The following is a 19,914-nucleotide window of genomic DNA, read 5'->3' as shown; positions in this document are numbered from 1 at the left end:
AAGGAGAGAATCCATGGACAGCTGCAGACCCTCCAACTCTCTCATACCAAATATCTCTTGTTCCACGGCCACGTTCACACCTCCTTCATTTCTCATGGTAGAAAACTCTACTCTAGCTGTACAAAGCTATACTGCATTCATTAATTTGCAGTGGCACACCTGGGGCTTCAAGAAAACCAAGATGTTCATTCTTTTGTTCTTTTGGCTAAAGATATGCTTCAAAAAACCTCTCGTAACTGCTGTACAATCTGTTATAAAAATGAGCTTCATCAGCATGAGAAGTGGCAGACAGTGCAGAACAAGGCACCTTACTGCCTATGGGTGTGCATCAGTACAGATGTACATTAGGGGCAAGATGCACCCATCTCCACAACTTAGAGATTTAACTTCCATAGATCAGGGGTACAGGGATTTGACCACTGTTTTTATCTAGCAAATCACACAAACAATATTTTAACAAAGCATCCCCAAAAGCCAGTGTTATATCAGTGGAAGGGGAGAACGAGAGCTGTCCTTAGAGAATTGGCACAGTTGACATGTGTGTGATGTATAAATCTGGCAGCAAGGTTGGTGATCTCATAAGACTTGGACCCACACAAGAGGAACTATAGGGAAGGAGGAAGACTTTCATATATTGGAGGCCCAAGGGAGAATTTTTGGCTCTGGACTTTTTGATTGTAATACACACTGTATGTGTTGCTTCACTTAGTTCAAAATGTGGCAAGTTACCCTTCTGGTGTCCTCTTCACCAGCTGGGATCTTTGTTGAGTTTCTCCAACATGGAAGGCCACTGCTAAGGGTTGAAAGGATGCACACAACCCATCTGGGCTTATATAATGTAAGTGTAGTTTTAATTGTAATCATTTTTATATAGCTACTGTGGACTACAATGCCCACGATGCAGTGCATTCTCACAAAAAAGCACATGTCAAAACATCCAGTCTGCAGAATATGAAATATATACATTGAAATGTCACAGGCCAGGTGGATTTTCTATTGAACTTCCTGGCTCTGTAAGCAAATTTCACCATGCTATTCTGTTGGCAGTTTTGTACCTTTCAGGGTTTTTTGTAGATCACTGCCTTAATGGCTGTGGACCTTTGGCCCTTCAGGTCCTGCTCCTATCAGACTTAGCCAGCATGGTCAGTGGTCATGGATGACAGGAGTTGTAGTCCAACAACATCCATAAGAGCAAAGGTTCCTCAACTATGTTGTAGCAGATATGACACATACCCATATGGCTTTGACAACATCTAAAATACTTGAATACTAAACTAAACTAAAATAGAGTCTTGTCTTTATTGATTTCAATGCATTTTCCCCTCCTAATATTGCACTTTATTAAAAATTCTTGTCTTATTAATTGCCTGGAGGAATTCCGCTTACCTTTAAAGCAGAAGGCCTTGATCTTGCTTTGGTACCAGGTCGTACTGGCTTCGGAAAGTCCAGAGGAAAGCTTAGGCTGACTCGTGGCTTTAGTATGGCATTATAGCACTCGATATCTGAAATATAGATAGAAATAAGAAAGGCCTTTGAGGGAGGGGGGAACCCAACAACACAATGGTAAAGAGTGGTTTCTATGAATTCACCTGTGAGTTCAGTTCTTAACAGATGCTTAAAAGGACAACATAAGAGTAGCCCTACTGAATCAGGTCAATAGTGATCTAGACCACCATCTTGTTCTCACAGTGGCTAACTTATGTGGAGCCCAAAGGCAGGACCTGAGCACAGCAGCCCTCTCCCCACTTGTGAGGAACTAGCACTGTGAGCAACTGGCATTCAGAGGCATATTGCCTCCAACCGTGCAGGCGCAACATAGTCATAAAGGCTAGTAGTGCCATTGGTAGCTTTCTCACCCTGAATTGTCTAATCCTCTATTGCAGTGTTTCTCAAACTTTCTTCTCTGGGCCACACTTTCTGAATAAGAGTTTGCTCATGCCGCACTGAATTTTTTTACTGCTACGAAATGCATTGGAGAACAGAAGGTAACAATTCCTAGCAGTGTTTTGATTTATAATGCAGAATACAGCTACTTTATAATATGATCATGGGACACCCAGAAAGCATAGAACAATGCAGCTAACATAAGAACAGGAACCATTCCCCAAATATTATTTATTTATCAGACTTACATATTCCGCCCTTCATCGCAAGATCTCAGGGCGGTTCACAAGATAAGAATGCAAGGTAAAGGCAAAAATAAATCATTAGTAATGAAAACAACAAAACAACCCCCTCTGGCCACCAGGCTCTCATGGGGAAGGTTATACACCTGTTCAGGTCTGTCTAGCAAGATATGATCTTTCAGGTTATATGTGTGTTTGGATGCATTGATCTGAGAGTCTGGCTCCACCTACTGCTGGGTTGAAACAGTTCTCCAACTTTGCTTTAAATCCCATATTCACTGAATGTTGTGAGGAAATGCCAGATTCATTTCCCGAAACTGCAAGTGGGAAATAATAAACAGCTTATTTCCATAAATCTTCACTGGGCTCCTGAGAATAAATACAAGTGCTGACAGTCAGCTGGAGATATTGGTAGGGTGGGCTGTGTGTCTTAATGAGTCTGGTCTCAATGCTGTTGGACTACAAGTTGCAGCAGCCCAAATCAGGGGGCTAATTTCCAGGGAAGATGGGAGATGTAGTCCAAAAGATCTGGAGGGCACTGGATTGGGGAATACAGTGGTACCTCGGGTTACATACGCTTCAGGTTACATACTGTCAGGGGCTCAGGAGCAGAGGCACAGGGGAGAGAGGAAATGGAGAGCGAAGGGGAAGAATCTGAGGGTAGCGTAGGGGAGTATGAAAGTGGCCCGAGAGATTCCATGAGCTTCTCCAGCGAATCAGAAGATTCCCAGAAGGGGGCGCCGATGGTCAGGGCAAGGGGGGTCCCAGGGGGGGCGCACCAGAAACAAGGGGCCAGCGGGGACTCCCAAAGCAGCAGCGGGAGATCAGGACCAGCTTCCCCACCAGAGCGTAGTGGGGGGGAAGAGTCCCATGTGTCAGGGCCAGCGTCTCCTCCAGCAGGGAGAGAAGATGAGTCAGGGCTGACCACGCCTCTATCGGAGAGTGGGGGAACGGAGGGGAGGTCAGGTCCAGCTAGCCTCCCTGAAGGGGGAAGCAGTGACAGGAGCAGTGTAACGGTCAGGAGGAAGGTTGCCGGCTGGGCGCGCACGCCAAGTTCGAATGTACAGGCGCGCGGGACAGCAGAAAACCCGGATTGGGAACCAGGTCCTAAAGCCCGCCGGAGGCAGGGGGAAGACTCAGGGGACTCAGCGTCAGAAGAGTCTAGGAAGGGCAAGACACCAGCGGACAGGCGGAACCAGAGGAGGAAAGAGCAAAGGAAGAGGTGGAGCAAGGCTAGAGTCTTAAACTGGTGTCTGGGGGGAGGAGATTCAGACGGAGCTTCAGCGGTCTAGAGTTAGAGACGTAGAGCTGCGCGCTGCGGCTGTGAAAGCGAAACTGAACTTCAATAAAGACTTTTGTATATAACAACGAACTGGCGTTGGTCCTTTGTGAGCTGGGACCTCGGGCAGCTCTGACACATACGTTTCAGGTTATAGACTCCGCTAACCCAGAAATATTACCTCGGCTTAAGAACTTTGCTTCAGGATGAGAACAGAAATCATGCTCCAGCGGCGCAGCGGCAGCAGGAGGCCCATTTAGCTAAAGTGGTGCTTCAGGTTAAGAACAGATTCAGGATAAGAACAGACCTCTGGAACGAATTAAGTTCTTAACCCGAGGTACCACTGTACTCGTCTAAATACAGTGGTACCTCGGGTTACATACGCTTCAGGTTACATATGCTTCAGGTTACAGACTCCGCTAACCCAGAAATAGTGCTTCAGGTTAAGAACTTTGCTTCAGGATAAGAACAGAAATCGTGCTCCAGCGGCGCAGCTGCAGCAGGAGGCCCCATTAGCTAAAGTAGTGCTTCAGGTTAAGAACAGTTTCAGGTTAAGAACGGATCTCCGGAACGAATTAAGTACTTAACCTGAGGTACCACTGTAGTCAGAATTTCTCTACCACTCCCTCTCTATCATACAAGATAACACAATAATAACATTTCTTAAGTGTGTGCCCTGCCCTGCAAAGCAAACTCTCTGATGTTCACCTTCATACCTGGAATGTATTTTTCATAAAGTGGAGATCCTCTATATTTACTACAAGAGAAAAACAACAACAGAGAGAGGCATTGTCATATAGATTGTTTTACCAATTCTAAAGACATTATCCTTTTTCAGTTTTAAAATATTATTATTATTAACAGGTACAAGGTAAAAAGGTTAAGGTAAAGGCCTGGACAGTTAAGTCCAGTGGAATTCAACTTTGGGATGTGGCACTCACCTCGCTTTCAGGCTGAGGGAGCCGGAGTTTGTCTACAGACGGCTTTCTGGGTTATGTGGCCAGCATGACTAAACCGCTTCTGGTACACCATGACAGAAGCCAGAGTGCATGGAAACGCCGTTTACCTTTCCGCTGCAGCGGTACCTATTTATCTACTTGCACTGGCATGCTTTTGAACTGCCATAAGTGTATGCCTTAGAACAGGCTTCCTCACCCTCGCTCCTCCAGATGTTCTGAGACTACAATTCCCAGCATCCCTGACCACTGGTCCTGCTAGCTAGGGATCATGGGAGTTGTAGGCCAAAAACATCTGGAGGGCCAAGGTTGAGGAAGCCTGCCTTAGAATGACCTTCATTTGGGAACTGAATAGATATAGAATGACTGAGTTATGTTCTTAAACAATAATATTGTTATAATTTATTTCTTATATCCCACTCATCTGACTGGGTTACCTCAGCCAATCTGAGTGACTTCCAACAAAATATAAAAGAACACAAGAAAACGTCAAACATTAAAAGCTTCCTGAAACAGGGCTACCTTCAGATGTCTATGAAAAGTCAAATAAATGAGTGCTTATCTCTACAAAGGTTCAGTGAGATTGTCTCTTTTCTGTAGTAGAAGTTTGAGAATTCTGTCTGCCACCTCGACACCCCACCCCCGTCATCCTAATTATCTACCGTTTCAACACTCATCCTGGTAACCAAAACAGAAGTCAGGTGGGATTTATTCTAAAGACCTGGTTGTATGCAAAATCCCTTTGGATGCCTTGGAGCCTGCGGCAAGTGGAATAGAGAAGAAATTACTTATTTGGTGTACATATTCCAGAACATCAGTGTGTCTAGGCATGAGTCATTTAGATAAGTGAAAACAAAATAAGCACCTATTGGCCATTTGAAATGAAAATACAATTAAAGGCTGCAAGGTCTGGTTCATATTTACTACTGCGATACTATTAGCTGGAGAAATATTTAATAATGTTATGGTCATGCAATAAGGACGGATTTTTTTGCCCTCTAGGCATTTGTTCAGCTGATAGTTAAAGCTGGGGTTTTTTTAGTTTTTTTTAAAGGAGCACTGATAGCTAGAAGATGCTTTCTAAAATGGCCATTGATGATTGGTTAACTGCTAGCTATCAAGCATGCCTCAGTTGGTTGGGGCCTGGAACCCTGAGATTTATTTGTTTCTTTGAAGCTAGCTGAAAGGAGGAGTTTCAATGTGGTTTGCTTTTGAGGAACTGACACTATGATACATATAGGTAAAGGTAAAGGGACCCCTGACCATTAGGTCCAGTCGTGGCCGACTCTGGGGTTGCGACGCTCATCTCGCTTTATTGGCCAAGGGAGTTGGCGTACAGCTTCTGGGTCATGTGGCCAGCATGACTAAGCCGCTTCTGGTGAACCAGAGCAGTGCACGGGAAAGCCGTTTACCTTCCCGCCGGAGCGGTACCTATTTATCTACTTGCATGTTGACGTGCTTTTGAACTGCTAGGTTGGCAGGAGCAGGGACTGAGCAACAGGAGCTCACCCCATCATGGGGATTCAAACTACTGACCTTCTGATCGGCAAGCCCTAGGCTCTGTGGTTTAACCCACAGCACCACCCGCGTCCCTCTATGATACAGATAGGCAGCATCTACCTTATTTTTCGCCCTATAGGACGCACCGTCCCATAACGCGCACCTAGTTTTTTGGGGGGGGGGAATAAAGGGGGGAAATTATTCCCCCCAGGTGCGGGGCTGGGGCGGGGGAAGCCCGAGCTTCCCCCAACCCCAGCCCCCAGAACAGGCAACTCTCCGCAAGCCATGGGAGCCCAGCGCCGGGCTCCCGCGCCTTGCGGAGAGCTGTGCGAAGTCTGGGCGTGCTGAGCTCAGCGTGCCCAGGCTTCAGCATGCAGGCAACTCTCTGCAAGCCGTGGGAGCCCAGCGTCGGGCTCCCGCGCTTTGCGGAGAGCTGCGCGAAGCCTGGACAGTGAGAGGGGTCGGTGCGCACCGCCGCCTCTCGGGCTTCAGCGAAAGCCTGCATTCACCCCATAGGACGCACACACATTTCCCCTTCATTTTTGGAGGGGAAAAAGTGCATCCTATAGGGCGAAAAATACGCTATTCTGATAGTCAACACCCCCCCCCCCCCGCCGCTCAACCTTATATTTGTAAATGGATATTACAAAGCAGCATAAGTCTCTTGCTCTCTCCTCAGGAGGAAATTAATCTGGTGCTTGAAATTTTGCTCCCATCTCCCCCCCTGCTAGTGGCAGCACTGAGACTGAGAAGCTGACCCCCGACCCTCAGCTGTGCTGACAGCTGTTAGGAAACCCATATTGCCCTCACAGAGCTACATACAATCCCCAGAGTTTCCTGGGAAGAGGGACTGGCTGTTAAACCACTTGGCAAACTGTAGCCCTATGAGGGGAACAGGGGTCTCCTAACAACCCTCAGACCCTAACAAACTACAGTTCCCAGGATTCATTGTGGGAAGTCCATGATGACTTCAAGTGGTTACAGGGTGATGGGGCCTAATACATACCCTCCAACATTTCTCTGATGAAAATATAGACGTCCCATTCCATAATGATAATTTTACTACTTATACTCCACACATCTTGTTGGGTTGCCCAGCACTCTGGGCAGCTTCCAACATATATAAAAACATAAGAAAACATTAAAAAAAAACCCTTCACTATACAGAATTGCCTTCAGGGCTTGGATACTGTATCTCCAAACCCTCCAACATTTCTCCAATGATAATCCTATGGGACATCCTAAGGAAAAGCAGGACATTCCGGGATCAAATCAGAAACCAAGATGGCTTCTCTAAATCAGGGACATCCCTGGAAAATAGGGACACTTGGAGGGTTTGCTAATATATAATGTATGCTGGCAAGGTTGCACTGTTAGATAGTTATAAAACAGCTGCAGGGAACTTCTTTCAATGCAAAGGAAACATTTTGTCGTCATCAACCCTGCAGGTGACACATGCTGGTGGTGGGAATGACCAAAGGGAGCAACAAATGTGAATCTTGCCACTGTACAATAGGCTGCTTTCTTCACACTTACCGGCTTCTCTCTCTGTACCATCCAGGCAAGGAAGAGACAATATCAGAGTTCCAGGATGCATTCTAGCCAGGCAAAAATGCTCAAGGAGGGCATGAAGAAGGGGCAGTGAGGGGTGTGTCCTGAGGAGAGTCTCAAGGGCCAAATAGAAATGCTTGTAGGGCCACATTTGATCCCCCAGGCCTGAGGTTTCCCACCCCTGTAATAAAATACTAAATTTCCCATTTTCAGCTTCTCTTATTTCCACTGCATTCATCAGCATATTTTGTTTGGGCAGGGGAGCAAAGTTAGGATGGAGGATTACAACTCTGGTGGGACCAGCAGAATTGATAGAAAGAGCTGAAGAATTATTTTTGTTACTTTCATAATTCTTCCCGCCCCCCCCAAAAAACTTTGAAATGATTTTTCTCAACAGCTTTTAAAACATTTGAAAAGGCATCTGTCTTTTCCCCCTCTTTTTGTGGCCTTGTTTCGTTTCTTCCCTTGTTAATTAAACCATTCATCCAAAACAGGCATGGAAGAGAAAGATCTAATTTATGGACCTAGCCCAGTGAAAAGAAACAAAATTGAAGAATAAGCTGGACTGTTTAGAGGATTTATTACAACTGTGGTTGAAAGCCTTTTGAATAAGCTTGAGTGGGAGACCTGCAAAATGTGGCAACTTAATATTGCATCAAAGAGATGAGGGTAATGAGCTGGATCCTTGAAACAGAGGTAGGAGCAATTATTTGAGTTGCAAAGCTTCCTCTGGCATACAGATGATCCTATTCTGCATTACTAAGACCACAATAAGAGTATGCAGGATCAGGCCAGTGGCACATCTAGTCCAGCATGCTGCTCTCAATGGTGGCCAATCAGATGCTTGTTAGCATTGATTATGATAAATCGCATGGCCCTGGAAGGGTGGGGAGAAGTTTTGTGCAGGATTCACTTTTACTAATCGGCTGAAAATGTCGCATTTCAATAGCACTGCATAAAAACAGGGTGGAGAATTTCAGGTGCAACTATGGATCCAGTTGTGAGATGGATAGATAGATAGATGATAGATAGATAGATAGATAGATAGATAGATAGATAGATAGATATGATGAAAACTATGAAAGCAGCAATAACAATATTTCCAATCCACTCCCTTTAATATTAACATTGTTACTATTAATATAAACAAACCACAGTTCCTAGGGGCTTTTGAGGAAACCAATGACTGGTTCAAGTGGTATAAATGCTGCTTTGAATGCAATGTGCAGATAGGGGCCTCATTTTAAATGTGTGCCTGTTTATGAAGCTCATCTCCAACATCTGGCCCATGGGGTGATGCAGGTAATTCACTCCACCCTATGAGTCACCATTTTGTACCTGGCTCTGGTTCTGGTCTGCTCAAAAATAAAATAAAATAAAAATAAAAATCCCTGAAGTAGTTCCTGCAAAATCAGTTTTTCTGCCCGACCCTGAATGGATTGCAGGTGGGAGCAGGTTGCACATGAGTGCACATGCATTGCCTTTTAAATAAATAAATCTGGAAACTCCACTTGTCTCAATCCAGCATCACTTCTTTCTTAGGACAAATATTTCTATATCCAGTGCATAGATCAAAATGTGCAACATAATGGCTTTCCCAGTTCAAGGCAAGCAAGCTGAGGAAGCTGAGTTCATATCCTTTGGGGCAGTGGTCATTGCTGCCTGTTGGGACTGGCAGGACAGAAGGCACGGAGGCCAACAGTAGGTGGCGCCAGAGTCAATGACAGCCAGAACCTCCCTATGACTTTCTGTAAGTAAAGGTGCAGATTGGGGGGTGGGCAGCAAACTGAATGTGATGGGGGAGAAGGAAATGATCCTGGAATTGCTTTGTGAATTTATGCCCTGTTAACAGCTGTAATTGGGGCTGATCATAACTTGGATTACCTGACATGCTGGTCTACCTCGGATGTCTGCTCTAAGTTCTTGGCTGGAAGGTGTTTGGCATTGGCTGGAACATTCTGGACATTGGCTGGAAGATGGTGAGTCTTGGCTGGAAGGTGGCGAGTATTAGCTGCCTCTGAATGAACTTTCTGGTTGTTTGCAGGTGTTTGACTGAAAAGACATTGAGAGAGGGTTAGGGATGTGCATGCTAGCCCCAACCTCCTCAACATTCCCAGCAGCCTCAAGCATTGAGTAGAAGGTCCAGAGGAGGAGGATTTGCATGTGCATCTGAAAGAGAACCCACCCCGCAATTGATAATTCGCAATTGTGTGGGCTTTCCAGTCCTGGGGAGGAGTCCTTGCTTGTTGCACTCCTTACATACTTCTACACATTCAAACGGGGGGGGGGGGCTCCAAATGCTGTTGGATTCCAACTCTCTCAGAAAGCATGGATGATAATCATGGATGATGGGGGCCGTCGCGCAAAAGCATTGGGAATGGGGCATTGCTCCTCCATCCTTGCACCAAAAAAGCAACAACAACCCAAAAACGTTGGTGCCCTACTGTCATGTGTGAAGCACCTTTTACTAGATCTATTACAGGGGTCAGCAAACTTTTTCATCAGGGGGCCGGTCCACTGTCCCTCACACCTTGTGGGGAGCTGGACTATATTTTGAAAAAATAAATAAATGAAGGAATTCCTATGCCCCACAAATAACCCAGAGATGCATTTTAAATAAAAGCACAAATTCTACTCATGTAAAACCAACAGGCAGGCCCCACAAATAACCCAGAGATGCATTTTAAATTAAAGGACACATTCTACTCATGTAAAAACACGCTGATTCCTGGACTGCCCGCAGACCAGATTTAGAAGGCGACTGGGCCGGATCCGGCCCCCAGGCCTTAGTTTGTCTACCCATGATCTATAAAAAACTCTTCATTTCTTGGGCAGATTATACTTTGACAACAATTCAGGACCAGCTTTGCTGAAGAAAGGATGGTTGGTTTTGTTTTTAAAAATTATCTCCATTAGAGCCATTTTTCCTGACTACAGCGGTAACTCGGGTTACAGACGCTTCAGGTTACAGACTCCACTAACTCAGAAATATTGCCTTGGGTTAAGAACTTTGCTTCAGGATGAGAACAGAAATCGGGCGGTGGCGCAGCAGCAGCAGCAGGAGGCCCCATTACCTAAAGTGGTGCTTCAATTTAAGAACAGTTTCAGGTTAAGAACAGACCTCTAGAACGAATTAAGTTCTTAACCCGAGGTACCACTGTACTTCAGAGTGAGACAGCAAAGTTTCTTTCATTGGCCTGGCTGAGATCAAATACTATCTGGTTCTTCTCCTCCCATAAGTGCCTGCAGCAACAACTACACTTGTAACAGTATGAAAGAGCTAGTACCTGACCTTTCTGATTTGCATCTTCCTTACCTCATTCTATTTTTTCTGTATCCTGACTCTTAGATGATAATCCACCTTGGTCCCATTAGCACTCTTCATTTAACACAGTAGCATACCACTTTAAACAGCTGAGCTTCCCCTGAAGACTCTTGGGGACTGTTGTTCTCAGAGTTGTTCACCAGTCAATTCCTCATCCCAGAGAACTCAGAGAACTTTAGCCGTGTGAAGGGAATAGGGGCCTCCTAACACCTCTTAGCATCCTTAGCAAATTACAGTTCCTAGGATTCTTTGGGGGAATGCATGATTGCTGAAAGTGGTATGATAATGCTTTAAATATATAGTACAGAAGAGACATAAAGCATCAAGCTCCTGAATGTGTTAGCAGACAGGCAAACAATATCTCTTTCTTTCTATCTGTCTGTCTAGACAGGTGCATAGCGTGATAATGTTTAGTCAACTACTGAAGAAATTTTTGCTTAATCTGCAGTGCACCCAGTCACTTATGGAATATCAATTTTACATCTGTTGATTTTTTTCCTGGAGTTTGCTGGTATGCTTTCGTTGTTTTGAGAGCTTGTTGAATTGATTTTATTGCTTTTAGAGCTTGCATTTTTTGTGTTTTGTTCGATCATATATACTGCTTCAATGGCTTTATACAGTGGGAAAGTCTATAAATTTGCATAATTACCTACCCAAGGATTGGAAACATGGTGCCCTCCAGATGTTAGACTACAATTCCCATCAGCCTTAGTGGTAATTGCTGCCCATCGAGACTGACAGGGAGAAGGCACAAAGCCTAACAGTAGCTGGAACCAGAGTCTATGACAGTCAAAGTCACCCCTTGAACAAAGAGGAAGCAGGTGGAGGCAGAGCCCCATTCACCCAAATCTATTTAGCATGATTATTTTTTTAAAGCATGTGCAAAAGAACAGCCGTGAGAAGAGGCATGTGATCAGATTCAGGTCTAAGATCTGCAGACAGGAAGGGTAACCCTTCACCCACCGCTGTGGTGCTTCTGAAGTTTTACCTCCTGTAATTGCTACTTAATCCAGATGGGAAGCTGCCAATGGCATTGAAGGCAGCATTCTCTTAAGAGTGATTAGAGCTTTGGAGTGGAGAGGATTTTCACTGAGATTGCAACATGGGTGAAAGGGTTAACCCTCCTTCCTAGGCACTGTAGACCTGTTGCTGTAATTGTCATAGTTGTTCTTATTGTTGTTGTTAATCCAACCCTTCAAATGCATTCACATATTCGCTCCTTTCATTTACTCCTGCAGGCAGAAATGTGGAGATGGGAATGATCTTGGAGTTGTTTTGCGAGACTGTGCAAAACACCCTGTTAACAGCTGTGCCTGGGGCTGGAACATAACTTGGCTTACCTGACCTGCTGGTCTGCCATGGGTGTCTGCTCTAAACTCTTGGCTGGAACCTTCTGGGCATTGGCTGGAATGTTCTGGGCATTGGCTGGAAGATGGTGAGTTTTGGCTGGAAGGTGGTGGGTACTGGCTCCCTCTGAACGGACTTTCCAGTTCCTTGCATGTCTTTGCCTGAAAAGACATTGAGAGAAGATTAGTGATGTGCATGCTAGTCCCCACCCATAACATTCTCATTGGCTACAGCTTCAGGTTTTGGTTTATGTGTTCATCTGAATGAGCTTAGAATCCTCCCCACAATTGGGAATCCCAATTGCATGGGCTTTCCAGTTGTGGGGAGGAGTCCCTGCATGTTCAATTGAACACCCAAATAATACTTTTTCAAACCCTCCAAGGACATAGTAACCAGGCCGATGCATACCTCTCTGTGCTCCTTACATCCACCTGTGCTCTTTGAACACCTAAACAGGCCTTATAATCTTACTTGTATACTGAACTGGGCACTATAAATGGGAATAATAAACTCCATGTGGACTGACACCTTGTCTAGATTTTATTGGTGTTTCCATGTAGAGGATTATCCACATTTCAGAATGATGCCTCGAAGTGCAAGATTATTTCACCTCACGTGCTTGTTCCTTCTAGCCAGACCGGGGGAATTCATTTTTCTGTTTCAGGCATTTCCTTCCCTTTTTGTTGAAGATTCATATTGTGAAGTCATCCTGAAGAAGCCTGAGCAGGAGATGCTGCTGCTGATGTCATAAAGAGATAGAGAAAATGAATGAAGGGGAAGGTTGAGATTCCATTTGGTACAACCCAGATACCATGCTAAGAGGTAGTTCAAGTTAAATTTTACTTACACTCCTTTTTCCTTGTGACTCTTGGTCTTGATATTCTGTGGTGGTTTAGTAGAACATCTGTTGCAGCTCTCCAAAGGTTAACAGCACATTGCCTCAAGTCATGGGATCCTGCAGATGGGTTTTGGACCTGGGTGACTTGCTGCAAGCCTTAACTATTGAATGACAGGAATAGGAAGTGCTTGGGTTACTGCCAAAAGGTTATGCTGTGCTACATAGGTGGATGGTCTCTGGCTGTTGTAGGAAAGTAATTGGCCTGATGGATCAGACAAAGTTCCTTCAGGTTCAATATCCTGTTTCCCATGGTGGCCATACAGATGCCTTAATGAAGGCAACTGCTGCCTCTCAAAGTCTGCTCACTCTACTGCAGAATACTCAGGAAGACCTAAGATTATCCCTTTCAGTCAGACAGCAGCTTGAATCACAGGTGCAGGTTGTGTTTGCTCCTACTGTTATAAAAGGGCTCAGTTTCAGCTTGTTCTTTGCTGGAGCAGCTCAATAGTTCTGTGTTCCTAGAATCCTGCCTGAACTTTGCTTTGACTTGTTTCCAGCCTAACTCCACCCAGCTTCACACTCAGTTTGATCCTTTCCTTGTGCTGTGCTGTAGAGCAGGACACCCGGTCCCACCTATGACTTTCACGTGCATTCCCTCAAGTTGCCAGCAGGCTCTCATCCCGATAAAATGTTCCTTGAAGAGAAGTGAGGGATTATGCCTAGCTCTGGTGCTGGAGTGCCTTTCTGGGGATTTGATTTGAGGTAGTAGCTTCATTTGTGGGAGCACTATTGTCCTGCTTTTTTTACTGCAGAGGAACCCACAGAACCAAGCCAAAAGATAGATTGGTGGTCACAGCACCATGGAGAGCTCCTAGTGAGCTATTTGTTCTGAAGGGGGTTAGAAGATAATTGAATTGGTTAGGACCTGAGTCAGAGATTACAGTCTGTGAAGGCTGGCTTACCAACTTTGATTCTTCTTCAGCCAGTTCCTGCCCCCCCCCCCGACTTAAAGGTAAAGCGACTCCTTACCATTAGGTCCAGTTGTGGACAACTCTGGGGTTGTGGCCTCATGTCACTTTACTGGCCGAGGGAGCCGGCATACAGCTTCTGGGTCATGTGGCCAGCATGACTAAGCCGCTTCTGGCTAACCAGAGCAGCACACAGAAACACCATTTACCTTCCCGCTGGAGTGGTACCTATTTATGTACTTGCACTGTGTGTATGCTGGTCCCGGGGGGGGGGGGTGTTACCATGAGGCATGGTCAGAGTCCGGTCCTGGGCCAAGGGTCTGGAGACTGTCCAACAAGGGCAAAGCGGGGTCCAAAGCAAGAAGCAGGGCGTGGTTGGGAACTCTGGAAAAACAGGTCTGGGTGCTGGCAGAAACAGGTTTCCAACATCGTTGCTCCTGCAACCTGGGACTGGGCTGAGTGGCCTTTATCTCCTCTGAGGCCAGGGGCAGTCCCGGCCCACAGGTGACCTGCCTCTCCTGGCCTTAAAGCGAGCACTCCTCCTGAGAGAACCCAGTTCCCTCTGCCTCTCTGCCCTGAGCATCTGCAGCTCTGGAGAGGCTGGAGGGTTACTGGACCCAGGGGCAGCTTCACCTTCCCCTGACAGGGCTGGGAGAGGCGCACCTGCAGGCAATGGGTCCTCAATCACCTCTGGAGTCAGAGTGGATACATCTGGTGTCTGCTCCTGAGGATCCGGCGCAGGTGCAGGCCCTTCAGATTCAAGCCCCTGCCCCGGCTCAGCTGGCCCTGGAGGCGGGGACTCCTGTGCAGGCTGGGACTCCTCAGGTTCAGATTCTGAATCAGATTCCCAGGCCATCACAGCGTGCTTTCGAACTGCTAGGTGGGCAGGAGCAGGGACCAAGCAACAGGAGCTCACCCTGTCATTGCGGGGATTCGAACCGCCGACCTTCTGATCGGCAAGTCCTAGGCTCTTTGGTTTAACCCACAGTGCCACCTGCGTCCCCCCTGACTTACTTCTAGTCAAAAGAGTGGGCCTGACTTTCATTTTCGCCTCCTTAGTCTCAATGTTGTCCTTGTATACCTTTGTAGGAAGGAGAATGAGGGCAAAATGAGAATTAGCTGGCTCAGTCCGCCATTGCCTCCACCTTCCATTGGCCTCTCTGCCTTCTGCTCTACCAGGCACCAGCAAACACTGGCTATAGTGTCACTGGCTACAGAGCCAGACCAGGTTTCTGGTTCTGATGTTGGTGATTAGAGGACCACTGAACCTGAGCCTGGCTTTTGAGCTTCTAACTTCAGGTCGCCTCTCATCATCTCCATCCCTCTTTGGACCCCTAGAGCCTCTTAAAAGGCCATCTCATTGGCCTAAAAATAGCAGTATTTGATGACCTCCTGGAAAGGTTGTGTGGGTGGTACTCAGTTCCCTGAGATCAGGGGAAGGTACCAATGAATGTCTTGGCTTTAGTTATTGGGGGTGTATCATCTGGTTCAGTGGGCTTCTCCTTGCTAACCTCAGGTTCAGTGGGTCCCTGACCACCAGCTTGACTCCTTACTGGGTGACACTGTGGCCTCTGACTAAGTGTATTGCCACTTCTGGACTCCAGGGTCATGACACCTATGCTGTCTGCCTCCATCTATACTCTACATGTGTATTTGTACACAAACCCAAATGTTACAAAACACCTTAAGTCTCCATTGACCTTTTCTCTCTAAGGAAGCCAAACATGGGCAAGCACTGCTGCTGGAAGTTCTAACTGCTCAAGGAAGGTGGGAGAGTATAGCACTATGGCTAATGGCAATAAGCCAGGTTCACACTGTGACTATAGATCCTGTCTTGTCCTTAAATCACTGCTTGAACAAATCACAGTTCCTTGAGGTTAGATATCATGTTTAGCTTAAACCCAGAAGTGGGAGCTTTCAAACCCTTTTCTGGCATGTGAAAGAAAAGGGAGGCATGTAGTGTATGAGCCCACAGTTCACGATGGCTTGTTCCTATACAAGGAAACCATGATGTCCCAATACGTGTGAAGTTGGCTGGGCTATCTCTGATTTGTGGTCACATTTTTGAGCAAATAATTATGAGTGTTGACATACTGCTTGCTGGAGGACAACATTTTGGGTCTTTCTTGACTTTATTATCTAAGATGTAGTGCAGCTTTTGCTTTTCTAGGTGGTCTCTTGACTCCCAATCACTTTTCCTCATCAGTGAAGAGTGGACCATCTACAGGTACAGGCATAACCAGCATGCCCCCAATGCGAACATAGTGACTTTTCAGAATTTCTTGTTTCTCATCCTTTATAAGAGCATCTATGGTAGTATCCTGTCTTCTTTCTTCAACAGCGACGGAAACCTTAAAATTAACAACAGAAGAAAAGAGGCTGTGATACATTCTTACACCAAGATTTACTTACAGAAAACAAAAGCCAGCTGACCTTCCTACTCCCACCCTCCCCATCTCCTTTTCCTGAGGTACAGTGGTACCTCAGGTTAAGAACTTAATTCGTTCTGGAGGTCTGTTCTTAACCTGAAACTGTTCTTAACCTGAGGCACCACTTTAGCCAATCGCACCGTGCCGCCGTCGTGCGATTTCTGTTCTCCTGAAGCAAAGTTCTTAACCCGAGGTACTATTTCTGGCTTAGCAGAGCCTGTAACCTGAAGCGTCTGTAACCCGAGGTAGCACTGTATGTTATTTTTATTGATTTGTAAGCCACTCTGGGCCCAATCATTAGCTCATGAGTGTTAGGGTTAAATCCTGCTGTGTTGGCTGCATACAGCACATGGAACTATTGTTGCCAGCCAACATTAGCTGCCATTACCGATCAGGTGTCAGTTGATTGACAAGATGATGTTTGCAAAAACTGGAACCCCTGGCAAGCCAAAATTGGCCCTGGGTGCCGCACTGTTGCAATAAATTATAACACATACATAACATAATTCTTTAAACTTGTTTAAAACAAGTACGTAATCCAATGCAAAATTTCCTCTCACATCTGAAAATAAAACAGCTTTCTTCCTTGCTTCTGGTTTCTCATTTATCTGTGTCCCCTGCAGATCTCATACAAGGAGGCTAAAACTCTAAAACAGGGGCAACTCCAAGGGTTTGAAAATTGTACTTACGTATCCTTTGCGGGTGGCACTGTGGGTTAAACCACAGAGCCTAGGGCTTGCCGAAAAGAAGGTTGGTGGTTTGAATCCCTGCAATGGGGTGAGCTCCTGTTGCTCAGTCCCTGCTCCTGCCAACCTAGCAGTTCGAAAGCACGTCAAAGTGCAAGTAGATAAATAGGTACTGCTCCGGTGGGAAGGTAAACGGCGTTTCCAAGTGCTGCTCTGGTTTCGCCAGAAGCAGCTTAGTCATGCTGGCTACATGACCTGGAAACTGTACGCCGGCTCCCTTGGCCAGTAAATCAAGATGAGCGCTGCAACCTCAGAGTCGTCCCCAACTGGACTTAATGGTTAGGGGTCCCTTTACCTTGATCCTTTGCAAATCTCTGATCCCACAAATTCACCACACAAATCTTGAACATATATCATTGTTCACTTACTTCAGTGAAAAACAACGGCTTTGTTTGTGGTCTTTGTAGAGGGTGTGGAGGCTTTGGAAACAGAAGTTTGATCTTGATCAAGGACTTTGGAGGCAGCTCACCAAAAATGGAATCTAGGACTAAGAAATCATAGGAACATAACTAGGGAAATAAGTCTTTACAGATAGGTGAGCTCTGTGAGGCTGTGCCTTGCTGGAGAAACTCCCCTCCCACTTCAAAGAAGCCTGAATGTCATCAGAAGGCTGTTGGTTCAGGCTTGCAGAAGCTCTGAACAGGAACACACTTCTTTTGGAAAACACTACAACATTTAGTTGCAGCTTACGCCTGTTTTGTATAACAGCCATCTTGGTGGTCCCTCCTATCAGCAGAGCAAAGAGATGTAGTCAGTCAATGTAGTGATTAATGAATACCTGGAGAGGAGTCTCCAAGCCTGCAGAAACATATTTATTTGAAATGATGCAACCAGGATTGAACATAAATTTCCCTACATGATGTATGGAATGTTGAAAGCAGTGGTTCCTAATTGGTGGTCCGTAGACCCTGGGGGTCCATGCAACCCACACACAATTTTGGGTGCTGTGCTGTCACACAGATCATGTGATTTGCATGGCAGCGTGGCCTGGAAGACCAACACATAGATATCAACATTTTCAAAAGTAGAGGTCCATGGCTTGGCTTTTGAAAAACAGGGGGTCCACAGTATTTAGGTAATTGGGTACCACTGGTTTAGAACATGTTGAAGATTGGGGGTGGGAGGAAAATGAGGTTGAATGAAAATGGCTTGCTTGAGCATCTGAAACAAAGGTGGAGAAACTCAGGCCCCTCCAAGCCTCTCTATCAGGCCCTTGAGATCCCCTAGGTGAAAGAATTCATTGATCCACCCTCGTTGATCCACACTGAGTGCCTTTGCCTGGCTGAACTGTCATAATGCCTCTTGCTTGCCATGGATGGAGAATAGAGGGAGATCTGTGGGTGGTAGTGTAGAAACCTCTGACTCTGAGACGGCTGAAATGTGCCCTGCTATGAATGTAGCAGACTGAGAATCTTTTGGCACAGAGTGGGCCCAAGCCAGCCCACCCATGAGACGAGGTGAGGCAGCTGCCTCAGGTGGCAGAAATGAAAGCAGCAGCACTCCTGCCAGCATCCTGCCCCACCACTGCCACAGAAGCAATCCAGGTGAGGGAGGCTTCTGTGGTGGCAGAGTGGCACAGCGTTCTGCTGCCCAGCTTTGCTACAAGTTTCCTCTGTCCTTACGAGCTGTGAGGAACTGGTGGCACAGCTCTGTGGAATGCTTCCCCTCTCACTAACTTGGTGAGAAGGGAGGTGTTGTGCTACCCAGCTTCACCACCAAATGAGAAGGGAACTACGCAAAGTGCTTCTTGCAGACCCCCAAGTCTGTCTATTGATGAACAGGTGGGATTATGGAACATACATGCTTTCTGGGTCATTTGTTGTGGACTAATAGCTTCCTTGGATGTGTATTCTTCGGTGGCAGGCTGTTCCTCATCATTTCCATTGGGATGTTCTGAGCCAGAGTCCATTTCATCATCAACATACTCCTCTTTTTCACCACCTTCTGGGTCTTCATTCATTTGTGTCTCCACTACATCACCCACAAACTCTTCTGGTTTGGTTTCATAGAGTTCATCATCATTGCTGGGGACAGAAGAAAGGGTGGGGGGGATCCCAAAATGTGGAAACATGACAACACTTTTCTTCTGCCTATGAATAGCCAACATCTTTTCTAGTCAAGAAAATATTGCTGAATATATTTTTTCAATGTAAATATGATAATTATTGGTAGAATAACGGGAGGCAAGTGTGGGAGGCTAGGATCCAGAAAAAGGACACCAGGATCTAGAAATGCAACATATGCACAATTTAGAAATTCTTGCATGTGGCCAGCACTAATGCTGTGTTTCATTTTCTCTGCTTTTGCCTTGGGAGGAGGTTTGACCAAATCTGTCAGTTTTGGTTTCTCTCAGTTTCTTATTTCCCCAGTCTTAAGGTCAGTTCTTCATAAGTTTGCAATGTTATTTTTTTAAAGTCCTCATGAAAACTGATCATTTTAGTGTGAATTTCTCCTACTATATACATTCTTTTCTATCCCATTTTGCCTAACATATACACTTTTACAAAACAATGTTCCTCAACAAGCACTGTGCCATTATCATCGATATATACATCTCTGTGCACCCTTCGCCATAGCATATGCTTTTCTTTCTTTTACACATTACAGTTATACCTCGGGATAAATATGCTTCAGGATAAGTATTTTTGGGTTGTGCTCCGCAGCGACCTGGAAGTAATGGAGCGTGTTACTTCCGGGTTTTGCCGCTCACGCATGCGCAGATGGTCAAAATGACGTCACACGCATGCGCGGAAGTGGCGAAACGCCACAAGCGCAGTCGCATCTTACGTTCTGTTCAGGATGCGAAGGAGGCTCCAGGACAGATCCCGTTCGCATCCTGAGGTACCACT

At 45.9% G+C, this 19,914-nt stretch overlaps 1 protein-coding gene across 6 annotated transcripts in view; it reads right to left on the bottom strand.

Annotated features, from left to right (window-relative positions):
* LOC114589451 (uncharacterized) overlaps positions 1-19,914 on the bottom strand; it is a 40,066-nt gene that overhangs the window by 3,305 nt on the left and 16,847 nt on the right. For 4 of the 6 annotated variants that reach the window (XM_077922349.1, XM_077922350.1, XM_077922345.1 and 1 more), the window contains 8 exons: positions 18,866-19,089; positions 17,434-17,552; positions 12,932-16,241; positions 12,695-12,823; positions 12,078-12,245; positions 9,297-9,464; positions 4,122-4,162; positions 1,387-1,502 (listed from right to left, as the gene is read on the bottom strand). In XM_077922349.1, coding sequence (XP_077778475.1) covers positions 1,387-1,502; positions 4,122-4,162; positions 9,297-9,464; positions 12,078-12,245; positions 12,695-12,735 — 534 coding nt within the window. In that variant the 5' untranslated portion in view covers positions 12,736-12,823; positions 12,932-16,241; positions 17,434-17,552; positions 18,866-19,089. The remainder of the gene's footprint in view (positions 1-1,386; positions 1,503-4,121; positions 4,163-9,296; positions 9,465-12,077; positions 12,246-12,694; positions 12,824-12,931; positions 16,242-17,433; positions 17,553-18,865; positions 19,090-19,914) is intronic. The other 2 variants (XM_077922346.1, XM_077922347.1) reach the window with 2 other exon arrangements.

Source organism: Podarcis muralis, chromosome Z (assembly GCF_964188315.1).
Source record: "Podarcis muralis chromosome Z, rPodMur119.hap1.1, whole genome shotgun sequence".
In the NCBI taxonomy this organism is placed as follows: Eukaryota; Metazoa; Chordata; class Lepidosauria; order Squamata; family Lacertidae; genus Podarcis; species Podarcis muralis.
The sequence above is the reverse complement of the archived record's forward strand: the minus strand, read 5'-3'. Positions and strand labels throughout refer to the sequence as shown.